This window comes from Artemia franciscana, chromosome 19, assembly GCF_032884065.1.
Source record: "Artemia franciscana chromosome 19, ASM3288406v1, whole genome shotgun sequence".
In the NCBI taxonomy this organism is placed as follows: domain Eukaryota; kingdom Metazoa; phylum Arthropoda; class Branchiopoda; order Anostraca; family Artemiidae; genus Artemia; species Artemia franciscana.
In genome coordinates, this window is record NC_088881.1 from 5,837,825 (window position 1) to 5,861,576 (window position 23,752).

A 23,752-nucleotide genomic window follows, 5' to 3' on the forward strand; every position below is an offset into this window, starting at 1 on the left:
TCGTGGATACAAGTCTCTTACGGGTGACTAAATGCACCAGTACCAGAGGCACCATTTGGGCCAAATATTGGGGTGGGCATGAACTCCATTCCCCCCCCCAACTTTAACGTAAGAAAAAATACGAGTTTTGGCAGCACATCGATCGAATATTCTAAGTAAAAACTCATTTTCAGCACCCGTGTGTTGCATGGAAATGTACTGTAACCGAATGGGGAACTCAGTCACACTGATCTCTAAGATTAGTTATAACATCAAAGATCATAATTAACGAGGTTAAGCGATTAAACTGAAAGTGGGAAATTTGACCAGACTAAAGGCTGGCCCTCCTCAGCGAGAAACTTTCTTATTTAAGTAAACACTACGTCGGTGAAAGTAATAGGTGTGCAGTAATTTCAAATCAATTGGACAAAATGGATTATGTTGAGCATCATGGATTATTATGGCCAGCAAAGGGCCCTTTGTGGTGGAAGATGGTGGAAGCTTGGGCCCCCCTGAAAAATCTGGGGTGGGTATTTGCCCACCCCTGACCCCCCTCCCCCAAATGGCGCCTCTGACCAGTACTCACTGGAAAAACAAATTTATAACTGACCTCTTCAACCAAGGTTTGCAATGTGTCTAACCTATTGCAGATGGAAAATATTTGTACCACTTTTATTAAAGCACGTTAAAATATTGCTAAACTTCTGCTAAGCGCTGGGTGTGTGAGGGGCGAGATTTTGGAAAGATTTGATGATCGTTTGGTCTTCTAATCATAGAAATAAAAATGGAAAGTACAAAATGCCTACCAAGTTTGATAGAAAGTTGACAGGGGTAACTGAATGACTTCTGGACCGTTCTCATCAAGAATGACCTTAGAAAAATCATTGAATGACTTTTATTCTCAAATCATGCCGGTTGAAAATCCGTGTGTTATTCCGTTTCGAGTAATAAACAATACGAAATTTTAATTTAAGTTGATAAGGTAAAGATTAAAGGATTCCGGACATAAAATGGTATGAATTAAGAATAACTGCTGGATTCAACTTCAAATAGCATTCAATTTGCCTGCATTTCTAGGAAAAATACGCAGGGAGAGGGTCTTTTGTTGGAGGGAGGTATATCACACTACCCTTATATATGACCCTAATAATACATAATTAAAATCCTGTTCATACAAGGTGCAACATGTCTAACTTTTTAATAAAAAGTTGATGATAGGAGTGTGGAAAGGTATTGGAGGGTCTCTGGTTCTTTGATGATGATGATGAGTTTAACTCTCCTTCTCACTGGCCTGACTTGAGGATCAGGCACTTTGGATGAACACAGCTAAAATAAAAAAATTAATCATAGGGATTTATCCATTCAGATCTTGTGTAAAACTACAATTGTTGCTGAAATCACTATTATATCCTCATCAATTGCTGCTGAGCTACCAAGAAGATCATGGTAGTCTTTAAGTTTGATTACACGCATAAGATAACGAAGTTTCTGTCTGTGCCAGCCAGTGACTGGGCACTGTAGTAGAAGTTGATTTACTGTTTCCACCTGATCACAGTAGCTATACTTTGGGTTTTCAAACAGTTCGTGGTAACGAACTGTAGTAAGGAGCGACCCGGCTCAATAGTAAACGAAACTCTAAAAAACGGAATTTCGATACTAAAAGATATATCAAAAGAATCGGACTTTTATGCTGATTTTAAATATATAAATTTTTATCAAATTTAGTCTTTGTCATCAAAAGTTACGAGCCTGAGAAAATTTGCCTTATTTTGGAAAATAGGGGGTAACACCGCCTAAAAGTCATAGAATCTTAACGAAAATTACACCATCGCATTCAGCGTATCAGAGAACTCTATAGAAAAAATTCCAAGGTCCAATCTACAAAAATGTGGAATTTCATATTTTTTGCCAGAAGACAAATCACGGGTGCGTGTTTATTTGTTTTTTGTTTTTTTTTTCCCCCAGGGGTCATCGTATCGACCAAGTGGTCCTAGAGTATTACAAGAGGGCTCATTCTAACGGAAATGAAAAGTTCTAGTGCCCTTTTTAAGTGACCAAAAAAATTGGAGGGCACCTAGGCCCCCTCCCACGCTCATTTTTTTCCCAAAGTCAACGAATCAAAATTTTGAGATAGCCATTTTGTTCCGCATAGTCGAAAACCATAATAACTATGTCTTTGGGGATGATTTACCCCCCACAGTCCCTGGGGGAGGGGCTGCAAGTTACAAACTTTGACCAATGTTTACATACAGTAATGGTTACTGGGAAGTGTACCGACGTTATCAGGGGGATTTTTTTGGTTTGGGTGTGGGGTTCAGGGAAGGGGGCTATATGGGAGGATCTTTCCTTGGAGGAGTATTTCACGGGGGAAGAGAAATTCAATGAAAAGGGCGCAGGACTTTCTAGCATTACTATAAAAAAAAACAATGAAAATATAAACGTGAAAAAGTTTTTTCAATTGAAAGTAAGGAGAAGCATTAAAACTTAAAACGAACAGAGATTATTACGCATATGAAGGGTTTTAAAAATACTTTAGTATAAAGAGCGAGGTATTTAGGAGGAGATAAATACTTCGCTCTTTATGCTTAAAATTTTTTAAATAATTTCAACTATTTATTCTACGGCCTTTCTGATTCAGGGGTCATTCTTAAAGAATTGGGATAAAACGTAACGTAAGTTACGTAAGTTATGTACGTTTGTTACGTAAGTTAATTCTCAAGTTACTTTTTTTTACTAATAAAAACGTTCGTTAAAAATTAAAATTCTATTTGCCTTTTTAAAGGCAAAAATCTAGTTGCATTTTTGAGTAACCGAAAAATTGGAGGGCAACTAGACCTCCTTCCCCACCCCTTATTTCTCAAAATCGTCTGATCAAAACTAAGAGAAAGCCATTTAGCCAAAAAAAGAATTAATATGCAAATTTCATTTTAGTAATTTATGTACGGAGAGCCAAAATCAGACATGCATTAATTCAAAAACTTTCAGAAATTAAATAAAAAAAAAACAAGTTTTTTTAAATGAAAGTAAGGAGCGACATTAAAACTTAAAACGAACAGAAATTACTCCGTATATGAAAGGGGCTTTTCCTCCTCAACACCCCGCTCCTTGCGCTAAAGTTTGATTCTTTCTCGCAACTCTACTTTTTAAAACAATAAAAAACTTTAGCGTAAGGAGCGGGGTGTCGAGGAGGAAAAGCCCCTTTCATATACGGAGTAATTTCTGTTCGTTTTAAGTTTTAATGTCGCTCCTTACTTTCATTTAAAAAAACTTGTTTTTTTTTATCTTTAAATAAGCCGGCTAAGTATGAATTTGTTCCTACATGTTCTGATTGCAGCCTGAATAGTATTCCTGGTTCTTTGGTTCTCTACTCATGCTAATTTAAAATATCTGCGTAATTCCAGTTCAAACAACAAGTAGATTGCGGACCTTTTTGCAGAGAAGTTAACTACCGGAAAACCATAACACAATGGAGGGGTAATGGGCTCACTTCATGCCTCCAATTACATAGACTGAGAATACCCGATTGATTCCGTTTCCAGTATGGAGCAACATGCCGGCCTTCTAAGAAGAAATACACATCGAAAGGGACGTTTGGGTGAAGGTGAAAAGGCCATATTTCCTGTTCCGCCGTTCAGGCATGCGTATTAAAAGCCTTTGGAGGACTACCGTTCACGTCAGTAAGGTGCAGCATGGGTGAGAGAGAGGGGGGAAAAAGAGCGAAGGGGGGAGAGCGGGGAGAGGGGAAATAGGCAGATGAGGGAGAGGGAGAGAGGGAGAGATGGAAGGAGGGAGGTAAAAGAGGGAGGGGGTTGCAAAGCTTATACTCTGTACCTCTACTGGTAGAAATTGAAAATCCTAATTTGGCTTTTGTTCAAACGAAGTGCCATGTGCCTACCACTTTACTAAAAAGAGAAAGGTGGGTATTAAGGGAGGGAAAGCTAGAGAACCCAAATGCCCAATTTTGTCCTTTCATCACAGAGAATGATAATACTCCCATCACTCGGGCCCAAACAACGCAAAAAAATTATTCCAAAGTGGTTTTGGTTAAAACAAGGTCCAAATTCCCTACCTTTTTTCAAAAGAGTTAGCAGAGGTTGGAGCGAGATAGGGAAGCCGTAGGCCCAGATTTTGCCTCCAAAACGCATATCAAAATGTTTGTGTGATGCTACCTCAAACAAGGAACCACATGTTTACCCTTCTTATAAAAAATTGGCAGTGGGAGGGAACGCACAGATTGGCATCAGAAAAAAAAGAGCCAGTTGGGTTCTGCAATCATGCGGATTGAAAATTATTGCACAATTCCCATCAAACAAGGGGAAACGTCCATACCTTTCCTGCGAAACATTTGCACTGGGAGGAGCGAAAAAGAGGGTATTGAAGGGGCATAGGCCCAATTTGTACCTCTTATGATAAAGATACAAATTTTGTGCACAATTCTCCTTCTAAGAAGGTGCAACACGACCACCTTTCGGCAAACAGTTATTTGGGAGGGGAAACCCACGGTGATATTGACCCTCTTTGTGCCTCCAGCAAATCTTTATGCCGAACAGTTCGTTTTTCGCAGTCATTATCTTTTTCCCCTAATATACGCCAAAGAAAATAAGTTGCCAACCCCTAGAAACTTATTTACAATGATATAATATACATTAATCTGCAATTCGAGAGTCATTGCCAACATTACAATAAATGATATCTCTTTTAATTTAGTATTTGGTTTTCTTGTAATCATTAATCAAGTTTTTGAAATAAAGTATTTTGGATTTTTTGTTGACTGTAATTTGAATTGGAAAAAACACAGTGAAATTTCGTCGTCCAAGGCAGCTAGGGCCCTAGGTTTACTTCGTCGTTTTCGTAATTTTTTCCCAGTTTCTGTTTTAAAGATTATTTGTGGCGCGATTATTCAACCTTATATTGCATATGGGTGTGCCCTTTGGGCAGACAATTTTTATGCTAATTATAGAAGAATCCAGAAAATTCAGAATAAAGCAGTTAGTCTCTTGGGGAAATTTTCTAATTTTAGTGATACACACACTTCTTGTTCCCATTTTAAAATTTAGAATTTTGGTCAGTTACGAAATCACCAGTTATCAACAGTGGTGGTATACCAATGTTTAAATGGTATTTCGCCAGCTTGTTTTGTGGATATTTTTTCTGCTAATTCTGATTATGCTTCTTATCATACTAGAAATGTGGATAAGCTAGTACCTGAGATAAGAAATACAGTCAGATCAGCTCATGTGTTTCGCCCTGTGAGTGTTAGCCTAAGGAATTGCCTCCCGGACAGGATTAGGGGCCCTGAATCAGTTTCTTCATTTATATCACAAGTCCAAAAGTTACTACTTGGCCGAGATGCAGGGTGACAGCGGTTCTCTTGTGAGGGCTTAGTTGGTTTTCTTCTCTCTTTTTCTTCTTTTTATTATTATCTTCATTTTTTGTTTATTTCATTTTTGTACTAATAATGTCAATTAATTAATTAATTGAGTCACTACACACAGGATATTTAACCTTCTAGTAGTGGCTATCTTTGTTAATTGATTTTGTTGTTGTGAAATTAATGAAGCTTCTCTCTCTCTCTTGCAGTGGGTTAACTTTTTAATATCTTCACTAAGAAGGTAAGCTACAATTTCTTTACCGATAGTATACATGACTTTTAGTTTAGGAGGCAAAATCGATACCATTCCTCTGTCTCTGTCCCTGACATGTTAAAAAAAAATTATAGAAACACAAAGAGTAAACGAATCGCAATGACAGGCCTTACTATGATAGATCAATGAAAGAAACACAATGGCAGGTCACTAGCAGAAACGGGTAAAAGTAGATTCCAACCACTTTCCACTCCGAGGGAAAGTGCTCTTTTTTTATATCTAAGTTTTTCCATTTATAATACTAATATATGCTGGCAATAGGATCTGGAACCTTTAGCCTTTCTAATTTTAGCCTGGATGTAATTTGAAGCTACTACCTGTTTACCCGAGGAGAGTTTTCCTGCAAAACTCGGGCTGGTGAAAAAAAAAAAGCTTAGTGGAAACAACTTGTGGTAGTCCGCTCCGATTAAGACTTTAGAACGTCATTTCAGCTCATGCAGTAATTTCTGTCTCAAGGAAAAGAAAAAAACATCACTCTTTGACCCCAGGCAAGCATTATACGTAGCGTCCCAAAACATCCTATCCATCAAACTGGCCAGTATCCCATATTTTCCATAGAAACCACGGGTTTTAGGCCCTAGCCCTTTTCTCGCAATAAACTGGAATTGATAACATAAGAAACAAATGTACAAAACCAAGTGCTTATGTACACTTTGTACTTATGTACTCGGGTAAATTTATACTTATGTACAAAATTTACGTAAGTACAAAACCAAGCGTTGCTCCATAACACAATAAATAACTATAAATTGATAACTTAGTATGTAAATGAAGGGTAAAATCTCCTAGATAAATATTAGGGAACATTTTTTTTCCTCAATATTCAAGTGTCAGATTAGCAAAATAATTTGTATGAGTTAGAGCTAATTTGAACATTTTCTGTAACTAAACGCTAAAAAACCTGGAGTAAAACACGACAACCCACATTCAACCCACAACCAACATTAACAAGAGCTAAGAGCTCATATGGCACTTGTGACGAGGCATGAAGAGCTAAGAGCCAAGAGATCATATGGTATGAGCTCTAACAAAATTCTGCGAATCGATAGATTGATTTAAAAGGAAAATAAGAGGCTTAATGCAGGTCAGAATTTAAAATAAGAGCTCTGAGTCACGATGTCCTTCTAAATATCAAAATTCATTAAGATCCGATCACCCACTCGTATATTATAAATACCTATTTTTTTTAAGTTTTTCCTCTCCCTTTAGCCCCCCAGATGATCGAATCTGGGAAAACGACTTTATCAAGTCAATTTGTGCAGCTCCCTGACACGCCTACCAATTTTCATCGTCCTAGCACGTCCAGAAGCACCAAAATCGCCAAATCACTGAACCCCTCCCCCCAACTCCCCCAAAGAGAGCGAATCCAGTACGGTTCCGTCAATCACGTATCAAGGACATTTTCATATTCTATCCACCAAGATTCATCCCGACTCCTCCACTCAAAGTGTTTTCCAAGATTTCCCCCTCCAACTCCCCCCAATGTCAAAAGATCTGGTCGGGATTTGAAATAAGAGCTCTGAGACATGAATTCCTTCTAAATATCAAATTTCATTAAGATCCGATCACCTATTCGTTAGATAAAAATACCCCAATTATCACGTTTTCCAAGAATTCCGGTTTCCCCCTCCAATGCCCCCAATGTCACAAGATCTGGTCGGAATTTAGAATTAGAGCTTTAAAGCACAAGATCCTTCTAAATATCAAATTTCATTAAGATCTGGTCACCCTTTAGTAAGTTACAAATACCTCAATTTTCAAAATTACCCCCCCCCCCCCCCAACTCCAAAGAGAGCAGATCCGGTCCGGTTATGTCAGTAACGTATCTTAGACAGGTTTTTATTCTTCCCATCTAGTTTCATCCTGGTCTCACCGCTTTAAGTATTTTCAAAGATTTCCGGTAGCCTACCCCCCAACTGCCCCCCCCCCAATTACGCTAGATCCGGTTTAGATTTAAAATGAGAGATCTGAGTTACGAGGTCCTTCTAAATATGAAATTTCATGAAAATCCGATCACTCCTTCGTAAGTTGAAAAAACGTCATTTTTTCAAATTTTCAGAATTAAACCCCCCCCCAATAGAGCGGATCCGTTCCAATTACGTAAATCACATATCTAAGAGGTCTGCTTATTTTTCCCACCAAGTTTCATCCCGATCCCTCCAATCTAAGCGTTTACCATCATTTTAGGTTCCCCCACCCCAAACTCCCCCCAACGTTACCAGATCCGGTCGGGACTTAAAATAAGAGCTTTGAGACACGATATCCTTCTAAATATCAAATTTCATTGAGATCTGATCACCCGTTCGTAAGTTAAAAACACCTCATTTTTTCTGATTTTTAAGAATTACCCCCCCCCCCAAACTACCCCAAAGACAGCGGATCCGTTCCAGTTATGTCAATCATGTATCTAGGACTTGTGCTTACTTTTCCAACCAAGTTTCATCCCGATCCCTCCACTCTAAGTGCTTTCCAAGTTTTAGGTTTCCACTTCCCAACTCCCCCCAATGTCACCAGATCCGGTCGGGATTTAAAATAAGAGCTCTGAGACACGATATCCTTCTAAATATCAAATTTCATTGAGATCCGATCACCCATTCGTAAGTTAAAAACTTTTCAAAATTAACCCCCCCCCCCTAACTACCCCAAAGAGAGCAGATCCGGTCCGGTTATGTCAGTCACGTATCTTAGACAGGTTTTACTTCTTCCCATCCAGTTAATTCCTGATCTCACCGCTTTAAGTATTTTCTAAGATTTCCGGTTCCCCCTAATTGCCCCCCCCCAATTACGCTGGATCCGGTTGAGATTTAAAATAAGAGATCTGAGCTATGAGGTCCTTCTAAATAAGAAGTTTGATGAATATCCGATTACTCCTTGGTAAGTTAAAAATACGTCATTTTTTCTAATTTTTCAGAATTAACCCCTTCCCCCCAATAGAGCGGATCCGTTCCAATTATGTAAATCACGTATCTAAGACTTCTCCTTATTTTTCCCACCATGTTTCATCCCGATCCCTTCAATCTAAGCATTTTCCATCATTTTAGGTTCTCCCACCCCAAACTAACCCCAATGTCACCAGATCTGGTCGGGACTTAAAATAAGAGCTTTGAGACACGATATCCTTCTAAATATCAAATTTCATTGAGATCTGATCACCCGTTCGTAAGTTAAAAATACCTCATTTTTTCTAATTTTTAAGAATTAACCCCCCCCCCCCAACTACCCCAAAGAGAGCGGATCCGTTACGATTATGTCAATCATGTATCTAGGACTTGTGCTTATTTTTCCCACCAAGTTTCATCCAGATCCCTCCACTCTAAGTGTTTTCCAAGTTTTAGGTTTCCCCCTCCCAACTCCCCCCAATGTCACCAGATCCGGTCGGGACTTAAAATAAGAGCTTTGAGACACGATATCCTTCTAAATATCAAATTTCATTGAGATCCGATCACCCGTTCGTAAGTTAAAAATACCTCATTTTTTTAGTTTTTCAAAATTAACCCTCCCTCCCCCCTAACTACCCCAAAGAGAGCAGATCCGGTCCGGTTATATCAGTACGTATCTTAGACAGGTTTTACTTCTTCCCATCCAGTTTCATCCTGATCTCACCGCTTTAAGTATTTTCAAAGATTTCCGGTTTCCCCAATTGCCCCCCCCCCCAATTACGCTGTATCCGGTTGAGATTTAAAATAAGAGACCTGAGTTACGAGGTCCTTCTAAATATGAAGTTTCATGAAGATCCGATCACTTCTTCGTAAGTTGAAAAAACGTAATTTTTTCAAATTTTCAGAATTAAATCCCCCCCCCCCCAATAGAGCGGATCCGTTCCAATTACGTAAATCACATATCTGAGAGGTCTGCTTATTTTTCCCACCAAGTTTCATCCCGATCCCTCCAATCTAAGCGTTTACCATCATTTTAGGTTCCCCCACCCCAAACTCCCCCCAACGTTACCAGATCCGGTCGCGACTTAAAATAAGAGCTTTGAGACACGATATCCTTCTAAATATCAAATTTCATTGAGATCTGATCACCCGTTCGTAAGTTAAAAACACCTCATTTTTTCTAATTTTTCAGAATTACCCCCCCCCCCCCCAAACTACCCCAAAGACAGCGGATCCGTTCCAGTTATGTCAATCATGTATCTAGGACTTGTGCTTACTTTTCCAACCAAGTTTCATCCCGATCCCTCCACTCTAAGTGCTTTCCAAGTTTTAGGTTTCCCCTTCCCAACTCCCCCCAATGTCACCAGATCCGGTCGGGATTTAAAATAAGAGCTCTGAGACACGATATCCTTCTAAATATCAAATTTCATTGAGATCCGATCACCCAGTCGTAAGTTAAAAACTTTTCAAAATTAACCCCCCCCCTAACTACCCCAAAGAGAGCAGATCCGGTCCGGTTATGTCAGTCACGTATCTTAGACAGGTTTTACTTCTTCCCATCCAGTTAATTCCTGATCTCACCGCTTTAAGTATTTTCTAAGATTTCCGGTTCCCCCTAATTGCCCCCCCCCCCAATTACGCTGGATCCGGTTGAGATTTAAAATAAGAGATCTGAGCTACGAGGTCCTTCTAAATAAGAAGTTTGATGAATATCCGATTACTCCTTCGTAAGTCAAAAATACGTCATTTTTTCTAATTTTTCAGAATTAACCCCTTCCCCCCAATAGAGCGGATCCGTTCCAATTATGTAAATCACGTATCTAAGACTTCTCCTTATTTTTCCCACCAAGTTTCATCCCGATCCCTTCAATCTAAGCATTTTCCATCATTTTAGGTTCCCCCACCCCAAACTCCCCCCAATGTCACCAGATCTGGCCGGGACTTAAAATAAGAGCTCTGAGACACGATATCCTTCTAAATATCAAATTTCATTGAGATCCGATCACCCATTCGTAAGTTAAAAAACTTTTCAAAATTAACCCCCCCCCTAACTACCCCAAAGAGAGCAGATCCGGTCCGGTTATGTCAGTCACGTATCTTAGACAGGTTTTACTTCTTCCCATCCAGTTAATTCCTGATCTCACCGCTTTAAGTATTTTCTAAGATTTCCGGTTCCCCCTAATTGCCCCCCCCCCAATTACGCTGGATCCGGTTGAGATTTAAAATAAGAGATCTGAGCTATGAGGTCCTTCTAAATAAGAAGTTTGATGAATATCCGATTACTCCTTCGTAAGTTAAAAATACGTCATTTTTTCTAAGTTTTTCAGAATTAACCCCTTCCCCCCAATAGAGCGGATCCGTTCCAATTATGTAAATCACGTATCTAGACTTCTCCTTATTTTTCCCACCAGTTTCATCCCGATCCCTTCAATCTAAGCATTTTCCATCATTTTAGGTTCCCCACCCCAAACTCCCCAATGTCACCAGATCTGGTCGGGACTTAAAATAAGAGCTTCTGAGACACGATATCCTTCTAAATATCAAATTTCATTGAGATCTGATCACCCGTTCGTAAGTTAAAAATACCTCATTTTTTCTAATTTTTAAGAATTAACCCCCCCCCAACTACCCCAAAGAGAGCGAATCCGTTCCGGTTATGTCAACCATGTATCTAGGACTTGTGCTTATTTTTCCCACCAAGTTTCATCCCAATTCCTCCACTCTAAGTGTTTTCCAAGTTTTAGGTTTCCCCCTCCCAACTCCCCCCAATGTCACCAGATCCGGTCGGGACTTAAAATAAGAGCTTTGAGACACGATATCCTTCTAAATATCAAATTTCATTGAGATCCGATCACCCGTTCGTAAGTTAAAAATACCTCATTTTTTTAGTTTTTCAAAATTAACCCTCCCTCCCCCCTAACTACCCCAAAGAGAGCAGATCCGGTCCGGTTATATCAGTACGTATCTTAGACAGGTTTTACTTCTTCCCATCCAGTTTCATCCTGATCTCACCGCTTTAAGTATTTTCAAAGATTTCCGGTTTCCCCAATTGCCCCCCCCCCCAATTACGCTGTATCCGGTTGAGATTTAAAATAAGAGATCTGAGTTACGAGGTCCTTCTAAATATGAAGTTTCATGAAGATCCGATCACTTCTTCGTAAGTTGAAAAAACGTCATTTTTTCAAATTTTCAGAATTAAATCCGCCCCCCCCAATAGAGCGGATCCATTCCAATTACGTAAATCACATATCTGAGAGGTCTGCTTATTTTTCCCACCAAGTTTCATCCCGATCCCTCCAATCTAAGCGTTTACCATCATTTTAGGTTCCCCCACCCCAAACTCCCCCCAACGTTACCAGATCCGGTCGGGATTTAAAATAAGAGCTCTGAGACACGATATCCTTCTAAATATCAAATTTCATTGAGATCCGATCACCCATTCGTAAGTTAAAAACTTTTCAAAATTAACCCCCCCCCCCTAACTACCCCAAAGAGAGCAGATCCGGTCCGGTTATGTCAGTCACGTATCTTAGACAGGTTTTACTTCTTCCCATCCAGTTAATTCCTGATCTCACCGCTTTAAGTATTTTCTAAGATTTCCGGTTCCCCCTAATTGCCCCCCCCCAATTACGCTGGATCCGGTTGAGATTTAAAATAAGAGATCTGAGCTACGAGGTCCTTCTAAATAAGAAGTTTGATGAATATCCGATTACTCCTTCGTAAGTTAAAAATACGTCATTTTTTCTAATTTTTCAGAATTAACCCCTTCCCCCCAATAGAGCGGATCCGTTCCAATTATGTAAATCACGTATCTAAGACATCTCCTTATTTTTCCCACCAAGTTTCATCCCGATCCCTTCAATCTAAGCATTTTCCATCATTTTAGGTTCCCCCACCCCAAACTCCCCCCAATGTCACCAGATCTGGCCGGGACTTAAAATAAGAGCTTTGAGACACGATATCCTTCTAAATATCAAATTTCATTGAGATCTGATCACCCGTTCGTAAGTTAAAAATACCTCATTTTTTCTAATTTTTAAGAATTAACCCCCCCCCCCCAAACTACCCCAAAGAGAGCGAATCCGTTCCGGTTATGTCAATCATGTATCTAGGACTTGTGCTTATTTTTCCAACCAAGTTTCATCCCAATTCCTCCACTCTAAGTGTTTTCCAAGTTTTAGGTTTCCCCCTCCCAACTCCCCCCAATGTCACCAGATCCGGTCGGGACTTAAAATAAGAGCTTTGAGACACGATATCCTTCTAAATATCAAATTTCATTGAGATCCGATCACCCGTTCGTAAGTTAAAAATACCTCATTTTTTTAGTTTTTCAAAATTAACCCTCCCTCCCCCCTAACTACCCCAAAGAGAGCAGATCCGGTCCGGTTATATCAGTACGTATCTTAGACAGGTTTTACTTCTTCCCATCCAGTTTCATCCTGATCTCACCGCTTTAAGTATTTTCAAAGATTTCCGGTTTCCCCAATTGCCCCCCCCCCCTCCAATTACGCTGTATCCGGTTGAGATTTAAAATAAGAGATCTGAGTTACGAGGTCCTTCTAAATATGAAGTTTCATGAAGATCCGATCACTTCTTCGTAAGTTAAAAATACGTCATTTTTTCTATATTTTCAGAATTACCCCCCCCCCCCCCAATAGAGCAGATCCATTCCAATTATGTAAATCACATATCTAAGACTTCTCCTTATTTTTCAAAACAAGTTTCATCCCGATCCCTCCAATCTAAGCGTTTTCCATCATTTTAGGTTCCCCCACCCAAAACTCCCCCCAATGTCACCAGATCTGGTCGGGACTTAAAATAAGAACTTTGAGACACGATCTCCTTCTAACTATCAAATTTCATTGAGATCCGATCACCCGTTCGTAAGTTAAAAATACCTCATTTTTTCTAATTTTTCAGAATTAACCCCCCCCCCCACAACTACCCCAAAGAGAGCGGATCCATTCCAGTTATGTCAATCATGAATCTAGGACTTGTGCTTATTTTTCCCAACAAGTTTCATCCCTATCCCTCCACTCTAAGTGTTTTCCAAGTTTTAGGTTTCCCCCTCCCAACTCCCCCCAATGTCACCAGATCCGGTTGGGATTTAAAGCAAGATCCCTGAGACACGATATCCTTCTAAATATCAAATTTCATTGAGATCCGATCACCATTCGTAAGTTAAAAATACCTCATTTTTCTAATTTTTCAGAATTACCCCCCCCCCCTCCAACTACCCTAAAGAGAGCGGATCCGTTCCGGTTATGTCAATCATGTATCTAGGACTTGTGCTTATTTTTCCCACCAAGTTTCATCCCGATCCCTCCACTCTAAGTGTTTTCACAGTTTTAGGATTCCCCCTCCCAATGTCACCAGATCTGGTCGGGATTTAAAATAAGAGTTCTGAGACACGATATCCTTCTAAATATCAAATTTCATTGAGATCCGATAACCCGTTCGTAAGTTAAAAATACCTCATTTTTTTAATTTTTCAGAATTACCCCCCCCCCCCCCCCCCCCCAACTACCCCAAAGATAGCAGATCCATTCCGATTATGTCAATCATGTATCTAGGACTTATGCTTATTTTTCCCACCAAGTTTCATCCCGATCCCTCCACTCTAAGTGTTTTCCTAAATTTTAGGTTTTCCTCTCCCAACTCCCCCCCCAATATCACCAGATCAGGTCGGGATTTAAGATAACAGCTCTGAGACACGATATCCTTCTAGACATCAAATTTCATTAGGATCTGATCAACCGTTCGTAAGTTAAAAGTACTTCAATTTTTCTATTTTTCCCGAATTAACGGGCCCCCCACTCCACCCCCCCCCCCAGAAGGTCAAATCGGGAAAACGACTATTTCTAATTTAAACTGGTCCGGTCCCTGATACGCCTGCCAAATTTCATCGTCCTAGCCTACCTGTAAGTGCCTAAAGTAGCAAAACCGGGACCGACAGAATTTGCGATTGCTATATGTCACTTGGTTAATATCAAGTGCCATAAAAATACCAAGATTGCCGACTCCGGTAGTTTTCTGTTAAGAAAATACCTTCGACAACCCATATTCAACCCACAACCCACATTCAAACTGCCAAGATTGCAGACTCCGGTAATTTTCTGTTAAGAGAATACCTTCGACCATCCACATTTCTGCATGTATATTACTAATCTAACACAGTTAAACGTTAATGAATCATTACATAATCCAAAAAATTACGTTATATAACTACTGACCTAAAATAAGTGACTAGTAAGCATGGTACTTTCGAAGCCAAGCGTGTTTTCTATGCAGGATCACTAGATGGCAGTATTTTTGTGTATTTCAATAAGATAAACAGGAACCTTCTTTGTTTGATTTATATAGCATTTTGTCCTTTTACTTACCTATCAAAATACCTACAGATATAATAACCTTACCTATAAATATACCTGCAGTTCCATTATACTACAAAATACCTTACCTATAAAATGTTACTTACCTATCAGAATAAGGTGCTCGCATGCAGAAGTCATTGAAACGAGGGTATGAGCTTCAAGTACTTCTCCCGCTTCTTCTATTATTACTATAAAAATACAAAGAAATAAAAAGTCTATTTTGTGTTTGTTTTATTGCATTTTCTTTCGTTTTTCTTTTTTGTTTATGTTTTTTTATTATGGATCGCTACAGCTAGTTAAAGCAGAACGTACTTTTCTGTTTTTTTATTTATCATAAAAATACACCTTAACCGAGAGTTTGTATTGTAAGGCTGTTTGGGTAATAACTCCAACGCGGTGATAACACATCAAAATTAAAAAAAAGAAATTCAAACTAAAAGGAAAAAAAATATAAAACAAAAGAACAATTACAACTACTGCTTAAATCGTGACGGCTCAATTCTTTTTATTTTTTGCATTTTCCAACTTCTGTATCTTTATACCCAATAAGTTTAAAATTAAAACCCTTAGCCGTTCTTGAATGGAGCCGGAGCGCCAGCGGATTCCCCCCAGAAAATTCACTATTAAAAAATTCATAGTCTTCTTTTCTCCCACGTTTTTCATACAAGAAAAACCGTAGCACACAGTGAGTTTTCAAAAATATGATCGAACTCTATCATCTTACTTCATGCCCTACTGCAGTTTAGCAAACTAGGCCATTTGTAAACTTAAAAGATATTTCCGCCGTCCAATTGCTTCCCAACAATGTTAGCTAACAGGTTTTTGTTTGGACGGTGGAAACAGGATTATTAGCTATAAAAGTTTTTTGCTTTAAATTCTCCAATAAGTTTCTCCAACAAGTATTCGGTTTGTTAAAGATATTCTTCAACAACGATAGCTAACAGTTTTTAGTTAGACGGCGATAACACTGTTGTTTGGGAAAATTGTTAGTTAACAATCAATCAATCAATGATTGATTGATTGAACAGTTTCTTGTTTGGACGGTGGAAAAACCCCTTTATACAGGATCTAATTCTAAAGTAATTTATGGTTTCTGAGATGAAAATTCTTATGCGCGACATTAAGCAGTTTTGTTTCTCTTAGAACACTTTCATAGATACCAGCCATTTTGCCCAATATAATTTGGTATGTTGGCTCCAGAAAAGAGGAGTTGATGAGGATTATTACCATTCAGGCCATTCGCTGCTATGACTCTAAGGACAACCCAGAGGTCATTAACGTAGGAAGGATTTCCATTCATTCAATGAGTGGGCTTCAGAATAAGGGATCAGATTTAAAAATTTGGTTCAAATTACCTTGGTTCTCAGCCAAGCAGGACAAGCCTTATTCTAGTGACATGTCTTACGTTTTATCCACGGGTTTTCTAACTATTCGAATTATATTTCAGGAAGATCCAACATGAATGCAAAGTCTAAGAGTCAATTTTGCTTTTACAGGGGGAAATCTGTAGCCCCTTCCAAGTCGTGTACCAAATTCATACCTTAATAGCATGTCTATGAATTTGACACTCCTGCATTATACTTTATTTGATATTGAATTTGTCAAATGGTATCACCTTAGTACCGGAAGAAGCCAAAGACCACATGAAGATGAACTTACTGAATTTATTTTCCACGCGACAGGCGAGATTAAGAAAAAAGAAAGTCAACTATTTCGTCAAGTATCCGTCAACAAATATCGTCAGCTAATAGCATGTCTATGAATTTTACAATCCTGCATTATGCTCGATTTGACATTGTTTTTGTCAAATGGTATCACCTTAGTACCGGAAGAAGCCAAAGACCACATGAAGATGAACTTACTGAATTTATTTTCAACGCGACAGGCGAGATTAAGAAAAAAGAAACTCAACTATTTCGTCAACTATCCGTCAACAAATATCGTCAACTCATAGCATGTCTATGAATTTTACACTTCTGCATTATGCTTTATTTGATATTGTTTTTGTCAAATGGTATCACCTTAGTACCAGAAGAAGCCAAAGACCACATGAAGATGAACTTACTGAATTTATTTTCAACGCGACAGGCGAGATTAAGAAAAAAGAAACTCAACTATTTCGTCAACTATCCGTCAACAAATATCGTCAACTAATAGCATGTCTATGAATTTTACACTTCTGCATTGTGCTTTATTTGATATTGTTTTTGTCAAATGGTATCACCTTAGTACCAGAAGAAGCCAAAGACCACATGAAGATGAACTTACTGAATTTATTTTCAACGCGACAGGCGAGATTAAGAAAAAAGAAACTCAACTATTTCGTCAACTATCCGTCAACAAATATCGTCAACTAATAGCATGTCTATGAATTTTACACTTCTGCATTATGCTTTATTTGATATTGTTTTTGTCAAATGGTATCACCTTAGTACCAGAAGAAGCCAAAGACCACATGAAGATGAACTTACTGAATTTATTTTCAACGCGACAGGCGAGATTAAGAAAAAAGAAACTCAACTATTTCGTCAACTATCCGTCAACAAATATCGTCAACTAATAGCATGTCTATGAATTTTACACTTCTGCATTATGCTTTATTTGATATTGTTTTTGTCAAATGGTATCACCTTAGTACCAGAAGAAGCCAAAGACCACATGAAGATGAACTTACTGAATTTATTTTCAACGCGACAGGCGAGATTAAGAAAAAAGAAACTCAACTATTTCGTCAACTATCCGTCAACAAATATCGTCAACTAATAGCATGTCTATGAATTTTACACTTCTGCATTATGCTTTATTTGATATTGCTTTTGTCAAATGGTATCACCTTAGTACCAGAAGAAGCCAAACATGAGGATGGACTTACTGAATTTATTTCAGCACGACAGGCGAGATTAAGAAAAAAACTATTTCGTCAAGTACTCGTCAACAAATATCGTCAACTAATAGTATGTCTATGAACTTTACACTTCTGCATTATGCTTTATTTGATACTGTTTTTGTCAAATGGTATCACCTTAGTACCAGAAGAAGCCAAAGACCACATGCAGATGAACTTACTGAATTTATTTTCAACGCGACAGGCGAGATTAAGAAAAAAGAAAGTCAACTATTTCGTCAACTATCCGTCAACAAATATCGTCAACTAATAGCATGTCTATGAATTTTACACTTCTGCATTATGCTTTATTTGATATTGTTTTTGTCAAATGGTATCACCTTAGTACCAGAAGAAGCCAAACATGAGGATGAACTTACTGAATTTATTTTCAACGCGACAGGCGAGATTAAGAAAAAAGGAAGTTAACTATTTCGTCAACTATCCGTCAACAAATATCGTTAACTAATAGCATGTCTATTAATTTTACACTTCTGCATTATGCTTTATTTGATATTGTTTTTTTCAAATGGTATCACCTTAGTACCAGAAGAAGCCAAAGACCACATGAAGATGAACTTACTGAATTTATTTTCAACGCGACAGGCGAGATTAAGAAAAAAGAATGTCAACTATTTCGTCAACTATCCGTCAACAAATATCGTCAACTAATAGCATGTCTATGAATTTTACAATTCTGCATTATGCTTTATTTGATATTGTTTTTGTCAAATGGTATCACCTTAGTACCAGAAGAAGGCAAACATGAGGATGGACTTACTGAATTTATTTCAACGAGACAGGCGAGATTAAGAAAAAAAATAGTCATTACATGTAAAGCACCAAAAATATAAGCACAATTTCAAGATCTAAGATAACTTCGGAGCGTCCTTAAATATGTCTTTTGATTTAAAAAATATGTGTATATATATTTCTTATTTTTCTACAAAAAAAAACATTTTGTTTTTGATGGAACCCCTGACCCCGTGCTGCCAAGTAGAGATCTATCCACTGCTTTACCACATGATACTCCAAAAACGCGAAAAAACTTACAAAAAAATCTAAAAATAAAAAGCAAAAACTTACCAATTTTGGGGGCTAAATGTCTGATCAGTTTATCATACTTCGCACAGCCTGATGTTGTAGCAGCAACAATATCCATGCGTTTGCAATACATTGCATCTTCCTCAGTTTCATTTTCTTCAACTTGTCTTTTTAGCACTTTGTGTCGTTGTTCAATCCTCTCTCTTTCCGCTATAAGCTTCTTGATTACTATCTGACGCCAATAGGCATAAATCATCCATCGCTGATTAAGATTAAGCGCCCAGGGATTCTTTACTTTAATTAAATCCTCGATATGTTCTTTCGATAGTATTGGAACAATTTCTAGTAATTCTAAAACTCGTTCTCCAGTTCTTCTGGTTCTTAAAAACAAAATGATTGACATCGTTTACTGGAATAACTAATACTTAAATTATTTTAAGCAAAACAAATATTCATGCCACTTCTCTCCAGTTCAACTCACCGATATTAGTGTAGCAATATATATATCAGGTGTACCCGGTAGATAGGTACAAAAAAGAACAAAACGAAGAAAAAAGAACAAAAAGAAAGAGAACAAACAAGACAAAAAAAGAGGAGCCCAATTTAACTTACGGAATGTATTCTTAGCAATACAGAACACACTTTTTCTCTCTATCATATCTTTGTCAATCCTTTCTTTATCGTTAAAATTCCAAACTACGCTACGAAAATTGATACAGTTCTGTTGATGTAATAACACATATTTAGTACCTTAAATGTAATTTATTTACTTTAGTTTCATTTAAAAAATGAATAGAAATATATTTACAACAATTCTAGCACACAACAACCCCACTATAATAATAATAATATAATTTGAAACCTCTATCCATACAAAAATGCACTTAGAGGAGTATGGAGTAAAATAGAATAAAAAAGAAGAAAGAAACATACATAATAAGGAACACTCATCATAGCCAACATCAAAAATGCAAATACATCCAACTTATCACGCATCTCAAAAACTCCGTAGCATATGGGGATATAACTAATACGAGACCAGACCCAAACTTGTTGACGGTCCAACGTGATAAAAAGCTTCAATAATGGCACTAAAACAATGGAACCTATACATACTAGAGAGGATTGTTCCGCACTACCGCCTCGTGGAAAACTTCTAAATTTAGGACTATGGATGCTTTAAGTTTAAATCCTTAAACAGTATTTCTCTAACTGAAGAGTCCAGGTAGTTTTAGGATACTAATCCTAGAAGTTGGAATCCTAGAATTCTCAACTGAAATATTCAAAAAAGGATGTTACTCCTTTTAATAACTCTATATTGAATATGAAAATTATGCCAGGTCGTCTTTGAGATAGACACATTGGCCGCTGCAGCAGGGGGGGGGGGGGCATACAACAGAGTTTAAAGATAAAAAATAAAAGGAATTTGACGTCACATGTCAGAAGAACTGGAGGGGGCAGCTGACCCCCTTTCTCGCACCTAAAACCGCCACTATCCTCTCTTTTGTATCCATAAAATAAAGTAAAATAATTTATGAAAATCACATTTTTGTCACGATAATAAAGGTTTTAATACCTCAATACATTTACTAAGCGTGCACCATTACACCCTTCCTGAAAATAACTGTTGATGCCCTTGAAGAAAAGGTACAAAAGTATTGGGTGCTTAGTAGAAATGGTTGAGAACTTTAAAAAAGCTCCATTATTTATGGAGCTATATTATTTGCGATTTTCCCTGCCTTCTATAAAATAAAGGAATAATAGGAAGAGTGGGTGGGGGAAGAGGATGTGGGGTTCTCCCAGGGCATGTGTTGTACTTCCATTAAAACACTTTGAAGGTTCTTTTGTGATTCTACTTCAAATAATCAGCAATCTGACTATGTTGCTGCTAAAAAGCTCTTTTGGAAATATGAGAATCATGCCAACTTTTCAGAAGTTATTTTTTTTAAAGTAATCTTGTTAAGACAGACAAGATATTTTTCGTAAAAAAGAATCGCTAAATAAAAATGACAAGGTTTTTAAATTGGTTAGCATTTGGCAATGTGTTCCCCTTGAAGTGAAATAGACTCTTAGCCAATCTAAGTTTTTAAAAAAATGTGACAAGTTTCGACTAAATTAACACATCTTCAGAACCTTACAATTGGGTAAGGGACGGGGGGGCGCATGCTTGAAACCACCTTTTGAAGTCTAATAACTGAGAAAGGGATTGGGGCGCGTGCCTGAAATCATTTTTTAAAGCCTTAACTTGGGATGTGCTCAGGATTACCACCTGCAACACGAAAGTTTTATTTTATCACTATTTTACACTATTGTAGTCAATTTTTTTCACTGTAGCACCGATAATCGCTGTGTAGCACGCAAATTTAGGCAATTGTAGTACTTTAGGAACTGACCGTGGTGGCAACCCTGGATTGGGTTAGTTTATGAGCAAGCTCTAGAAGTCAAACATCCTAGTAGTGTTTTCAGGCACCGATTTGAAGCATGTTTTGAGCGAGTTCGACAAAAATAGTTTTCAGGTTCTTCGTGTTTAACCCAGCCAAACTGTAAAGCGTTTCCATCTGAAGAGCTGTTGAATACAGGTTCTTTAAATTTGTAACGCGCCAGAGTAGCAAGGTGGAACACGGGTTCTAGGAAGACCCAAACCCATGTTGAACACGGCACTCGAAACGATAACCTGCGCAACCCGAGTCGATTAAAGAGGGTAGAATACAAAATATGCTCAGTGCAATCACAGCGTGAGGCTGTGGAAAGGGCTGAGTGAAAAATGTTAAAACCAGGGTGTGATATTGTATTTTGAATAGCTGATTAATAAGCAACCCTGGCTGAGAACAGAGAATGTAGAAACCTGTTTACTTAATATTTTTCTTTGAGGGAGAGAGGGAGTGACACTTTAAAAAAACAGCTCTTTCCTTCTTTTTTTTGCAGCTGAAATTAGTTCGCAGAGATTTCAAAAACTCCGATAGCCCTAATGATAAAAAAATAGTGGTAAAATATATTTACAATTCAATAGTCCGATTCACTTCCTCATAACGTGAAACCGAGATTTCTAAAGTGTCGCGATATTGTTCCATTCTTTGGATACTTGTCTGAAGCATCTTCTCGGACCAGGCAATGTGCGAGTCGTCCAAATGGCTCTTAATCTGATATTCTTCAATCTTATAGTCTTTTAGGGAATAATGCTTAGAAGAGTACTGCACTTCGTCTGCCATTCTTGATCTTTCGAGTTCTTCTGCAATCATTTTCATACGATGAAAAATAGTCAAAAATTTTTATTGAAAACTGAACTAAATAGAAATCCAAATTGTCTTAAAACGCCAAATACAAAACAACAGAAAAATAATTGATATCCAAATATTAATGCTCTTCACAAGTGATAAACCTCTTCTGAACGAAACTCGATTTGATTCTGAATTCCATTTAAAAAAATCTTAAATACCCACTTACATCACTCCAAAAAATATTTTGCTTTGGATTATCACCCTTCCTCCTAATAAAGCAACATATAGCCCAGTTTAAAGCGCTGCTGTAAAATATAACGATAACATACAAACTGGGTTTTATATTGCTTCATTAGGGGTATGGAGTAGAGTAATTGGAAGCTAAGTGACCTTGAGACCAGAAATTAGCAAGTATTTAAAATAATACTAAAGAACTTTTGAGAATTTTAGTGAGAAACACAAATAAAAAGAATGAAAGCCCTTTCAGTTGAGTCATATTTTTTAGAAAGTAGAGCAAGTTAGTTTGAAACTTTTTCCTCTCTCAATTTCGGTCTTAAGTTAAATAACCAAGCTAAACGTAAAGAAAACAGTTCAAAGTTCCTTAAAGCGGCTTGATTGCGGTAAACAAAGGTCTTATTTGACAAACTGGAAGAAGTTAAGATTTATATCCGACCCCCTTCCCCCAAACAAAACGAGTTCTATCAAATGGCTGAATCTGTTTTCTCCTATCTCACTAGTGAACGGTCAATTGAACAAGGTCTTATAATTGAAAGGTCTTATTTGGCAAACTTGAAGAAGTTCAGATTTATATCCGACCCCCTTCCCCCCAAACAAAACGAGTTCTATCAAATGGCTGAATCTGTTTTCTCCTATCTCACTAGTGAACGGTCAATTCAACAAGGTCTTATAATTGAAAGGTTTTATTTGACAAACTTGAAGAAGTTCAGATTTATGTCCGACCCCCTTCCCCCCAAACAAAACGAGTTCTATCAAATGGCTGAATCTGTTTTCGCCTATCTCACTAGTGAACGGTCAATTGAACAAGGTCTTATAATTGAAAGGTCTTATTTGACAAACTTGAAGAGGTTCAGATTTATATCCGACCCCCTTCCCCCCAAACAAAACGAATTCTATCAGATGGATGAATCTGTTTTCTCCTATGTCACTAGTGAATTAAACATGTTTTTGAAGGTTAGCTAATGATGAATATTAGTTGATTTTCTTGGCATTAAACAATCGTTAATTAGGTTTATAAAAATATACTCAAGATTTCTATTTATCGGGAGGTCTGTTGGTTTTTTTCTCGACTGCATTCCTAAAATATCGGGGTAAACTATTTAATGTGGAAACTAAAGCTCCCTCGTCAAAATAAATAAAAATAAAACAAAACAAATAAATAAGTGACCTGGATGCTTAAAAAGAGGAGATGATGAAAATGCGTTTTTGGCTGCTTCCACCATTAGAGGAAAAAAAGCAGAGAATAAAACGGAAAAGCAGAGGAAAAAAAGCAGAGAATAAGTTACAAAACGATAACAAATCATCTTGTTTTTTTTTCGAAGTCACATATAGACTTGCTGGACCTCTACCTTATGTTTCAGAAATAAATTGAACATTCATCTAGTTTCCCTCTTTATTAATTTGTACAGGCACTGACCATGTTTTGTAGTTGTTCGCTTATTTTCCCCCTTCTTTCTTTAATGTCCCTTTTTATGCTTACATTTATTCATTT

General features: G+C 37.7%; 1 protein-coding gene across 1 annotated transcript in view; it reads right to left on the reverse strand.

Annotated features, from left to right (window-relative positions):
- Positions 1-23,752, reverse strand: part of LOC136039216 (NFX1-type zinc finger-containing protein 1-like) — a 134,483-nt gene that overhangs the window by 63,364 nt on the left and 47,367 nt on the right. Inside the window, exons 4-6 of the mRNA XM_065722747.1 lie at positions 21,806-22,034; positions 18,848-19,185; positions 14,982-15,065 (exon numbers count right to left, since the gene is read on the reverse strand). Of these exons, the coding sequence (XP_065578819.1) occupies positions 14,982-15,065; positions 18,848-19,185; positions 21,806-22,034 (651 nt within the window). The remainder of the gene's footprint in view (positions 1-14,981; positions 15,066-18,847; positions 19,186-21,805; positions 22,035-23,752) is intronic.